The sequence below is a fragment of the Nematostella vectensis genome, chromosome 13, assembly GCF_932526225.1.
Source record: "Nematostella vectensis chromosome 13, jaNemVect1.1, whole genome shotgun sequence".
Taxonomy (NCBI): Eukaryota; Metazoa; Cnidaria; class Anthozoa; order Actiniaria; family Edwardsiidae; genus Nematostella; species Nematostella vectensis.
Genome location: NC_064046.1, coordinates 10,982,806 through 10,994,582, shown reverse-complemented (window position 1 = coordinate 10,994,582; position 11,777 = coordinate 10,982,806). Strand labels below are relative to the sequence as shown.

The following is an 11,777-nucleotide window of genomic DNA, read 5'->3' as shown; positions in this document are numbered from 1 at the left end:
ACAAAAATTGGGTAATAATTCTTTTTAAGAAATCTTTAAATACTATGCTTGTCCAATATGATACCTATGACTGCGCACCCCTCTCAGCCAGCTCTGGGTACGCGCCTGGTTGTGGTGTAAAACTTGTATATAATTGCCTGAATGTCTTACAAAAAGTACTTTTAATCCTTTTGCTGAAAAGAAAAAAAGAAAGCCAACCAGCAACAATGCAATCAATGGCATTACTTGAAAAGAGTTTTTCCATAAAAAAATGTTTTTACCTTGATTATGGAAGAATATGGAACAATTCAATGTAATATTATACTATTTTTATAGCAACAATGTATTATAATACAGATTTATTTATAGTTTCTCCTGTCCATTGCTCATTCTGGGGACATACTGTCCCCATCAGCGAACATCAGATTTATCAGAAATATAAAGAACAATTCGATTATGATACATAAAGAGAGGAAGGGGGGTACCAAATGGTGAGCTACTCCGTTTGCCAGTAATTGCTGCACTGCTGGAAGTGGAATATCATTTGCAGCCTATCAGCGATAAGTCTCTGGATCCAAGGGTAGACCTGACCAGGTATTGGGTATATGAAGCATACATGGTTCCTGCAGCTAAACGGCCAATAAATTTAAAACCTTTTAAAGACTTTTTAAACCCACAATTTCAAAATCTAATACTAGTGTGAACTTGTTCAGCAACAGCAAGACAAATCCTTCAAAGCAAAGGCTTTGCTGGAATTTCTAAACTCTTGGAATTTGAGAAAAATAGGATTTTTCAAGACCATTATCGAATTTTTTCCCAAAATTTAAGAACTTGTTTAGGGCCTTTAAAATGTGACTTCTTAAGGACTTGCAGGAACCATGTACTAAATCTCACAGATAATATTTTCACAAGTGATTCAATTGAGCCCCTACCCTTCTATAGAGTACATTGACTAGCAACATAACTCCCCCTCCTTCCATTCCCTCTATCAATATAAAACATTATGTAGACTAGGCACAACTACTGTAGCATGGTTGTGGGAGGCTTTTTAATGTTGATTCTCTGTTTTAAGCTCCATTGACTAGACAACTTCCCAGGACAACTTTAGATTTTCACTAGCTATGTTTCACTCTCTCAAGTGCAACTAAAAACCTTGTGGAGTCATTAGCGAGTTGCCAGCCAATCGGCCCAACTTCACAGTCTGCACATGTTAAGTACTTAACGTTATTCACAGTCTTGGAGAAGCCAACATTTTCAAATGCAAACATGTCATGGACAAGCCAGTAATGGTGCAGTGTGTCTCCTTCTGGACTATCCATATTTATCTTTGTTTTCTGCTGCATGCTTGGAAGGAAAATCTGGTGAAAGATGGTGAAATGTTATAAGAGAAAATTAAGACGTAATCCTTAGGCTAAGTTCAATTGCGTATTTTCCATGAACTGTATTCATTGCAAATGCCTACAAATAGATCAATAAGAAGCTAAAATATAGAGTAACTATTGAATACCCAGCAGTATAAAATTAGTCTATCATTTCATCTAAATGTCAAAGCTAAATGTTGACCAATCAATTGTTTCATATCTTAGCCTCTTCCACTGTCTTTTGAGAACAAAGGAAATTTTACTTAGTGGCCACTGTATGCTCCATTGAATTTTTTTAAAGTGGCTATGCATCAACTTGTGGCTAGGCATTAAAACCACAGTTCGCTCTGCCTGTGTCTTAGCCTTTTCCATAGTCTTTTGAGAATGAAGAAAATTACAACATGTGGCTACACATCAACACCTAAGCTGTATATGCCTGTTTTTTTTTGTGTGTGGAGGGTATTGGATATTTAAGCCAAAATATGTATTTAGTGAGAAAAGAAAACACAAAACAATATAATTATAGCGTCCCTCCTCCCCCTTCCCTGGTACACATGTTGCTGTTACCAATCCCCCCCACACACCCCTCCCTCACCTCCACCAGATATATATATTTTTTGCTATATTAGGAGGAAAAAGGGGATAAACATTGAATTGATAACATAGCTTTTACATTTTAAAGTAAGGATTCAAATTTTTTTTGCCAAAACTGACATTATCTTAAAACCTGTGTTGCATAGCCGTAGCTCAGGCCTTAGATGATTGGGGGGGGAAGGGGGGGGGGTACGATAGGCACAGCCCATTTTTGAAAAAAATGGCTACGTCCCTGTGTTGTATGGGAGGTTTCGTGTTATGATCTCGTGTACTCACCTCTTCTTTTATATATTCTGCAGTTTGCGGTCTCAACACTTTAGAATGGCATAACTTGCATTCAACCCATTTAGAATTCTTTCCGTTCGTCACCAGATCGCCGGGTAAAGATGAATCCTTTTCCGGTGAAGGCTGCCTTGCATTGTTTTTAGATTCCGCCATTTTGTGCTAAGGTGTGAGACTAAGTGACCACGCCAGAAACAGGAGTTTGGGGGCCCTGTGGTCTGCTACATTAATGATAGAGCAACGATGAAATACGAAAGGACTTGTTTCAACAGAAAAGAACAAGAACTATTCAAAATCTAATAACAATAATAGGATTTTAAAAGATAAATATAAATACATTATAAAAGGATCTCGTTGTGTTGTTCTGTATTGGATTTTTTGTTCATAATTAAAATCAATATAGATTCTGTTAAGAAATAAAACAAAAAAAAAACAAATGAAATTTCCTTCTGAAGAAGATAAGTTAGTACACATGTTAAAAGCACGACGATTACGAAATTATTTAAAATAAGATAGACGTCATTTGGTCACGTGGAAAACAGAATCGCCGAATCATTGATATGACGTCACTTTGCGAGGTAAACACGGCGGGCCACCATAAGAGAGCTACGCTTATTCCACCGGCCATTTGCCGGCGTTATTAGACTCAAAACACACAGGGCAATGGCCATGGATACAGTAAATCAAGAAGAGTTACTACCCGTAGAACAGTTAAGGTGATTCACAAACACTTTCATTACAATCTTAGCAATAATATTGTGATCTTATGCACCCGCCATTTTCGTTGTAATCGGGAATCTCATGCGTATTTTTTTACTCCAGCACTGCAGACTCGCGATCTCGGTGGCTCTCTTGGTGTCCGACTTCGGATAGACTGCTCGAGATAGCAGAGGCTAGAATTCTTAAACGTAAGTACTACAAGATTGACAAAGAACAAAGAGACAAAAAGATCCACGTTACATAACCGGCTTTTCATAACACGACTCGGTAACAGCGCCCTGCTAAAGCTTGAAACTGAATTGAAAAGTAACTTTATTTTTTATATAGACAGTCAATTTAATTCGATTAAATGGTCGAGTTATTTGCCCAGGACAAAGCCAGTTATTGATCATGACATACTGTAGTTAGATCATGACAACGCAAACTATATGCTTCAACATGTAGGTGCATAACCGAGGCCCTAGTAGAGATAGACGATTCTAACTTTTTCTGAAGGGTGCTATGTTTCTATTTGTTTAGGCTTTTAAAGTGCAATATTCTATAAGATTAGTCATTGTTTAACTTTTTTTTTCCTTTTTGATTGTCGTTTCACTCTTGTTTTAGATTTAAAGGCACACTATGAAAGAAAATATGTCCATGTTGACAAGGGACATAAAATATGGACCCTTCATTTCAACCCAAATGCTGACAAGACCCCTGTTGTAATGGTACATGGTTTTGGTGGTGGTGTAGGCCTGTGGGCTCTTAATGTAGATTCTCTTTCGAAGGACCGCTCCGTATACGCATTTGACCTACTGGGGTTTGGTCGTAGCTCAAGACCAGACTTCAGTACAGAGGCAGATATCGCAGAGCAAGAATTTGTGGAATCTATCGAGAACTGGAGAAAAGAGCTTGGAATTGAAAAGTTTATACTAATGGGTCACAGTCTGGGTGGGTTCCTCACCAGTTCCTATGCCCTACAACACCCAGAGCATGTTAAACACCTTGTTTTGGTTGACCCGTGGGGGTTCCCAGAGAAGCCACCTGCTGATGAGCTAACGGGACGTATACCTGGATGGGTTAAAGTGCTAGGGGCTGTTCTTAGTCCCTTTAACCCCCTTGCTGGGCTAAGGGCCGCTGGGCCATGGGGTGAGTAATACCATCTACTTGAGCTCAGGCTTATTATAGCAATAATTATCTTTATTTAGTAGCCACCTCCACAGGCAACTCATAATGAAAAGGACGGAAAGCATGGGTTACCTGTGGCGAAATTGCGGAGGACGGAGACTAAGAAGAAGCAGAGAGGGAATGGTGTGCAGCGCTTCCGGTTTGTCACTTCCTTTTTTTTTTGCCACAGGAAACTTTTCTTTTTCTGGTCTTTGAGATGCCTGCAGAGGTGGCTTTATTTAACTCACATTCGTATTTTGCAACATATATAACTAAGGAAAAGTAACTCATAAGGAAAACAACTAGAGTAGACCTTACCAGGTGCATACAGTAGCAAAGGAATGAGCATAGGGGGCACACACAAACCCCTCATTTCCAAGTACTGTAGTTATTTTTCCTAAGGCCTTTCTAGGGAGAGGTTAAAATGAACCTTCACTTGATTTGAAATACTTAGTTGAGCAGCAAGAAAATTCAGTGCTGAGAATCAGAAAGATACTCTTTATGTCTTTGCCTGGCATCAAACTCCTCTTGGCGAGGGAGAGGCCCATACTGAATGGTTATGTGTCTTGTGCGACATGACGGAAAAACCTAGAAAATGCGCAATTCCAGATAGAGAGAGAAGACACAATTTCTTCAGTGGCTATAGGTTCCTGATTTTTAAAACAAAAATAACAAGAGGCCGAAGTGCACATAACCAGATTTTGGCTTTTTAAGATAATTTTCCCTTGATCATCATTGCCCTGTGTATCAGCTCAGGGACGAAAAACTCAAATTTCAATGACACTTTACAAAAAGTCGCATCAATTTAAAAAAAGTCGTACTTATTTTGTTTGCTATAAGTTACTAAGTAAGTAAGTTACTAAGTAAGTACTAAGAGAAATTCTCCGCCTTATTCGATGTGAAATGGGCTTATTTGAAGCGTCACGTCATGTTTTTCCGCCATGTCGTCCTGTGCAAACACACTGAGTCATTACTGATTTCCTGACAGTTTTGTAGATCAGATAAGTTATAACATCATAGACCTTTGTTTACCCTTCCCTCCTAATTTTCCAATTTTATATAACTTCCTTACCATTTTGCTGAATCTAGTGTTAGTCATTTTAATGGTTAAACTATACCTGACAACAGATTATTATCTTTTTCCCTAGGCCCATCCCTCGTCCAGAGGTTCCGTCCAGATTTCCAAAAAAAGTATTCAGCATTGTTTGATGATGATACTATACTGAACTACATCTACCATTGCAATGCGCAACGCCCAAGGTAACTTATTTATTGAAGTTGTGAGAAAATGAATTTCGTGTAAAAACAAGTAGGCTGCTAATAGTTTGTTTGCCTTGCACTAGTTCCAGTACCACTCGGTTAATCCAGCCCTTTTTATTTTAAACTGGCAGCGTTTTACCAGTGTACTGTCACATTTTGGTGAATGCTAAGAAAACTAGACCAAACTTAAGGCTATAATTCTTTTACGACTCCCTTATTAAGAAACAAATCTTTCATCTTTTGTTCAGTATAGTTTTAATGCTGTACAGTAAGTCAAAACAGTGACTGAAGTCAGCCTTTCGTACCTTTACTCTTAACGATTCAACACACTACAATTGTGTCTGTTTTTGTCAGAACATGCGCATGCGCATACGTTATTGAGCACCGTCTGTTATGTGTCATTTGGTGTCTTTTAATGGCAAAACCAGTATCTTCACTCTACTTATCAATAAAACAATAGTTAGAGGTATGAGGTACTTGATTTTTAACACAGTGTACTGTACCTTTTGCTCTTTGCCACAGAATTTTAAAAACTGCTTGGTGTGTGTGTGTGCATACTTAATAAAAGCTTGCCTTTTATGTGACACTAGCAGTAAAGAAGATTCACATTAAAAGCAGCCTCCCGCCCCTCCCCCACAACGACCGAAGGTCCTTTTTTGGTTCCCAATGGACGTGCTAATTGTAGGCAAAACTATAAAGTATAAGCACATCCTGTGCAAAGGCAAAAAAAAATCCCTTTTTATTCTTTCGGGATGCCCCCCCCAAAGAAAAATCCTGGGTACGGGCCTGTTAAAGGGGACAATGAGAGAAATCATTTGCATTATTATGTTTGTGATGATGATGATAATGCTATTGATAGGCTATAACTCTAGCCTACTAGCACATCTGCCAACCAGAATGCCATAGACTACTAGAGTGATTTGATGAATATGTTTTATATTCCAGTGGTGAGACTGCCTTCAAGTACATGAGCATTCCATACGGCTGGGCCAAGTATCCCATGGTAAACAGAATAGGAGAGCTTCATCGCCAAGTACCTATCTCATTTATTGTTGGTGCACGCTCATGGGTAAACAACGAAAGTTCATATGAGATCAAGAGGATCAGGGAGGATTCTTTTGTTGACATCCAGGTTATACGAGGTGCTGGGCACCATGTTTACGCAGATAGACCTGACTTGTTTAATGCAACAATGCACAAAATTTACACAATGGTTGACAATAGTAATGACATTGAGCCTGTACAGGTCGAATCTAGTGTATAATGTGAAATTTCGGACTGTTTTAGGGTAGTGCCAATTTCTGAGAGCTGTTCTGTTTTATGAGAGTTATTTTCATCTGTTTATCACATTTGTAAATAATCTACGTCTTTTGAGGAAAGACAATTTTTTAGTGTAAAAATATGGATGGCAAGCCTCTCACAGTCAAATCATCATGTAATTATCACCAAAATTCTAAAGAAGGATTTGGATAACCAATTAAGTCTCAGCTTTTTTCTGTCATTTTTTATTCTTTCCATGTTCTGGGAAATATTTGCGATTAACCATCACAGTTGGAAAACTCTGTCTATTTTTTTCTTAGAATTTCTCAGAATTTCACAGTAACATTGTACATTATGTATATACAATATACAATCCTGCAATCCTTTACAAGATTGCATTGTTTTAAAAAATAGGAAGGAAGGAATCATACAAGGAATGATTCTTTCTTTCTTTTTTTTAAATACAGAATTGATTATTTGATTTAGTGGGTAATTTGTTCAAATGAAAGTTCAATATCTTCTTGTAGTGTCGATGCTTTTATTATAAAACTACTGTAAACATTAATATTTAGTAGGGTGAACATCTTGCAGATCATGCAATATGATATAGTTTTATCAGAGCTGTAGCAGAAATATATTGGGACCAATCCCAGCTACAGTCCTGTTATAGACACAAACATGTTGATGCATTTTGGTGTTGGGCACACATAGTCAAAAAATGCGAAAACACCAATTGTGAAGAACCCTAATGGATTGCATGGAAAAGTGCAACGCAATGTTGCAATGCTGTTTTCTAGAAAAGTGCTGGCACTGGACAAAAGGCAATAGGTCAATATCCCCTTTGTGAAGTGTTTCACTTTTTTTTTTTCAATTTTATTGAATTTAAATTATACTTATTTCTATATCAATATTGCATGAACCACCGCTATCAATTAATTATAACATTGTTTTATGAAGTAGAGCTATGATATTTATTAAAATTTACTTCTAATATCCTTTTCAAGTGCTTTTCTTCTGTTATAGTTGAGTCCCGTATATCCCTCTTTGCTCTTTGCAGCCATTGTGTCACGCAAGAAAGCTTGCGTTACAGAGACCACTAGGGCTGCGAAGGATGCAAGTCAGAGGTAACTGGGCTATGTGCCTGATATAGGAAGACCCTTTTACTAGGTCCAAAAAACTAATTAATCTCCTATAGTTGCAAAACTTTTTTGGCTGTAATAGTAGGGACTCTATATTTTACAAATGGTGGCTCTCAAATTTAAGGTGTCCTTCTCAGGGTATGTCGGATGCGAAGAGATCTGACAGACGGTTCAAAGCAAAAAGGAGCAAAATGGTTAACCCATTTACTCCTGGCTGTTTTTGAGCTGAATTTACAAAAAAAAAAAAAAAGGCCGAAAAAAAAAAATTGAGTATTATACCGGTCGAAGTTAAACACGTTTTTCCTAGTCAGCAGTATCCTAGCTTTCCAACAGTGCTTTTCGGTCCCATTTTTAACCCCTTGTCGCTGTGCTGATACGAGCACAAATTGATGGTTGCTTGTATTTCTTAATAAGATATACACAGCTATGAGCCATATTGGGAGAATGTCCTACGACATCATGAAGTCTATTGGGGCATAATTGAGTGTTGTGCTTATGGATATTTGCAAGCAAAGGTGGATTTATGGTGATTTTGTCTTGTTTGGCTTTGCCTGGATGAGAAAATAATTTTCCAATGAACCACCAACAGCTCTCCTTAACGCTGTCTTTTCTGAAACCAATTGATTCCAAATTTTTTCTGCTATTATACTGCTATTTTGGGTCTGCATGACCTGGAATTGATTTGTTTGGCTTTTGGGTGAAAAGAGTTATGAATTTTTTAGGTTGTGACTTCTCAAGGATGGTACATGCCGGTTGAGGGGTCAATATGTTAATTTTTTTCCATACGTAATCTACTTCATCATTATTTGACAGATGTAAGAGGGTACATTCCAGCTTTTATTTTCTGGCGAGGGTGTTAACTCCTTTTTGCACAGCAGCATGTTCCTGAAGTGTTCTCGGAACTCTCCCTTGACAAGAGCATACGCAAAAACGTTTGCCGCCGAGTTCACATATCTAGTGACATCAGTTATTTTCAAGAAGTCCTGTGATGCCTTACACGAATCAATAGCTTTGCACAGAAAATAACTCATGTCTATTGCGTTGCAGGCAAGGAAAATGCCAACTACAATCGCGACGGATGCTAGACTCGCCTGTCTAGGAGTGTTTTTGGTGTTTTGGTTGCTTTTCCGCTCGCTTGGCCTTGTGATTTCGTGTTCCGTGTTCGACGCCATTTGTCTTTCCTGGACGATGATCACTTTGCGATGCCGTCTCACAACCGTTGCTATCCTCACATAGGCATAAATCATGAACAGAATCATCAGAAGAAATAGAATCATAAAGCAAAATTCATAGGATGATTTCCCACCATTCAAGACTCCAAGCTTATACAGGAGGCCGGGTAATACAACAGCTACCCCAAGGCACCATGCACCAGCGATGAGATACAGACATTTTGTGCAAGTCATAAACTGTCTATAGCTGAAAGGGTGTACAACCGCTAGGTAGCGGTCAAAAGTCAAAATACACAAAGATGTAGCAGAAGCAGCAAAAGAAGACTCTTTCATGAATAAAAGTACTTTAGAAGTTGCTTGTCTCGGGGAACATATGTTAGGTTGAGAACAAGCTATGATGGTAGACAGGTTGGTCGCCCCGACGAACAGATCTGCGATGGCCAACGAGAGGATGAACCAATTAGGAGAACTCCGCTCTCTAAGCCGCCTTTGCCAACAGATGATATAGACCACCATTCCATTCCCTACGAGAGCAACAACTGAAAACAGAAGTTGAAGACACTTATCCCAGTCCATTCGAACTGCAGTCTTTCTTCAACTAGCTAAACCTTTTTTCTAGAGAGAGTTTGAGCTCGAGTCTTCGATGAGCATCTATACCAAAGTGGTATTATGGTAAACACTTAAAAGCAGGAACCTCTTACGAGTAATTTCCCGTTTTTGTATTAACATAACAAAACTGGCAACCCGGCAGTTAATATCTTGTAGAAAGATGTTAAAACGAAAACTGTCGCGAAGACCTTCTACAACAAAAGATTCATTGAACTTATTTTTCGCCAAAAACAGCAAGAGACGTCACTTTTCAAAAGTGACAAAAACAAATGACTGCCACAGTTCTCGTTAACATAAAATTCATATGCGAAAATCGAAATCCAATTTATTTCTCCTCTTTTTTATAGAGGAAACTCAAAGAAGATAAATTTCCCTCTTTAGGATAGATGCGGTATGGAATAATCAACTTTAAGGTTAGGATAATAATTCCAAGCGGTTTATGGTAAGGTTTTTGTATTATTTGATGATTAATTTCTTATTTCTTAAAGCAAAGCTGCCACCAGCTGCTCAAATAAAATTCACTTTCTACAAAATTTGATCACATTTAATAACACTTTGAAGTATGCAGCTATTAATTTTTGTGCTAATGAAATTTTGTGATAATGAGATCGAGTGTCGTTTTGGGCTATTCATACCTGCGATACGGCACGTTAAAAATGACAAGAATCATGCAGTTTTTCCAAATTAGGAATATATTAACTGCCCTATATGGAAGTGACCGCGTTTGGAACGCCTCCCGGTGTTCTTCGGAGGCGTGGTTTGGGTGAATATTAATCGACCCTCTCTCTTTGATCATGAAAAGTGAAAGTCACGTCATCAGTATCAAACTTATGAACCGCCACTAATCCAATCTCCAATCCTTCTAATACATTTCAAAATACTCGGGTCCTATAAAAATGATCTGATTGAAATTTTAAAATTAGTTCCATATGATGCGTTTATTCGGTTTAGTTCATTTTTATGATTGAAAAAAGATATTATCAGTCAATTTATTGGCACAGTTGTCTGGCGTCGCTTAAAACCACGATCTGAACATTGAATTATCTTAAAGTTATACAAAAACACCACCTTTAACGTTGCCAATACGGACTTTTCATGAAAAAATAAGTGTCCTTTTTGCATTTAAAAAAACGTTATTTCTCTTCTTTAATCGTATTCTTATATGACTTATATGAATTATATGAATTTCACTTATTGACTTATATGAATTTCATTAAATAAAAGAAATTGCAGTAGCTGTTAACACACTTTTTCATAATATTTAGCAATCAAATATATTCATCTGAATTATATTAATCTTAATAAGGGAATATTCATCAAAATATCCTGACCAACGTATGAATACCCTTGGGACTCAGGTGTTCCCCTTGATCGCCGAACACCCGATGAAGGATGGAGAACGAATGGCGAACGGAGGGATTGTTTTTAACAGAAAATACAGCAATTCAACAACAATTACCAAAACCATAGCTACAGAAATAGCGAGTAGTAAATTTATAGTTAGGAATAAGTTTCATAATATTCAAAAAGGTCTATATAATAATATTAATAGAATCAGCAATAAGGCTGGAATTAAAGCCGCATTGTCACCAGTTTACTTCCGGTCGATAACGTAACAATCTCTCAATGATTTTTAACAGGAAACGCAAGCAATATTTCAAAATATTGAAAGCCGTGTGTCTAGTGGAAGTTTCTTTAAGGATGTGATTGATAATTTAGAGAGAATGGCCTGTTAAATATCTCGGATTTTAATAGATTCTTTGTCTTGGCCGGTAACCTGGTAGCCGGGGTCTTCTGGGTAATTTTCAATGTGTCAGCAGTGGTCAGAAGACCTGGGGACGAGTTGCCTGGCACAGCAAACAGGCAAAACGTAGGATGACACGGAAATGGTAATAAAATTATCGACAATTATCGAAATAAAGGTAGTGAAGGTGGGGGAGGAGAGGATGGGGGCATAGGGGTGTTTTTCATGCTCGCTCGGCCAAGTTTTGGACATTACATACCATATTTGGGAGTCCTCATCTTCAATCATTTTTTGGGCTCCCGTCGAAAAATTCCACGTAAACTCGCAGGAATTCGTGTTCATTACAATTTTGCTGACCGCCATCTTGAAAACCCGCCTAGACTCTAACGTTTTAGAATATCACAGGTCTCCCGCGCGCTCGCCCCAGGCCATTTAGTGAAGCGACAATACACACCAACCTTGCATTATATTTTTCTGTATAATAACCATATGAAGAAAACGTTGTCGTTTT

General features: G+C 38.0%; 3 protein-coding genes across 3 annotated transcripts; 1 reads left to right on the top strand and 2 right to left on the bottom strand.

The window, feature by feature from the left end:
- Positions 1 to 286: 286 nt before the first annotated feature.
- On the bottom strand, positions 287 to 2,416 carry LOC5505874 (guanine nucleotide exchange factor MSS4). The gene is made up of 2 exons (XM_001626589.3): positions 2,211 to 2,416; positions 287 to 1,337 (listed from the first exon to the last, which is right to left on the bottom strand). The coding sequence occupies exons 1-2, from the start codon at positions 2,370 to 2,372 to the stop codon at positions 1,095 to 1,097; spliced, it is 405 nt and encodes a 134-aa protein (XP_001626639.2). The 5' UTR covers positions 2,373 to 2,416; the 3' UTR covers positions 287 to 1,094.
- A 353-nt stretch (positions 2,417 to 2,769) lies between these two features.
- LOC5505898 (1-acylglycerol-3-phosphate O-acyltransferase ABHD5) lies at positions 2,770 to 7,595 on the top strand. Its single transcript, XM_001626576.3, has 5 exons — positions 2,770 to 2,932; positions 3,039 to 3,124; positions 3,540 to 4,064; positions 5,231 to 5,342; positions 6,288 to 7,595. The coding sequence occupies exons 1-5, from the start codon at positions 2,880 to 2,882 to the stop codon at positions 6,604 to 6,606; spliced, it is 1,095 nt and encodes a 364-aa protein (XP_001626626.3). The 5' UTR covers positions 2,770 to 2,879; the 3' UTR covers positions 6,607 to 7,595.
- Positions 7,596 to 8,522: 927 nt separating this feature from the next.
- On the bottom strand, positions 8,523 to 11,642 carry LOC5505883 (adenosine receptor A2a). Its single transcript, XM_048720803.1, has 2 exons — positions 11,526 to 11,642; positions 8,523 to 9,437 (listed from the first exon to the last, which is right to left on the bottom strand). Exons 1-2 carry the CDS (start codon positions 11,542 to 11,544, stop codon positions 8,533 to 8,535), a joined length of 924 nt encoding a protein of 307 aa, XP_048576760.1. The 5' UTR covers positions 11,545 to 11,642; the 3' UTR covers positions 8,523 to 8,532.
- Positions 11,643 to 11,777: the final 135 nt, after the last annotated feature.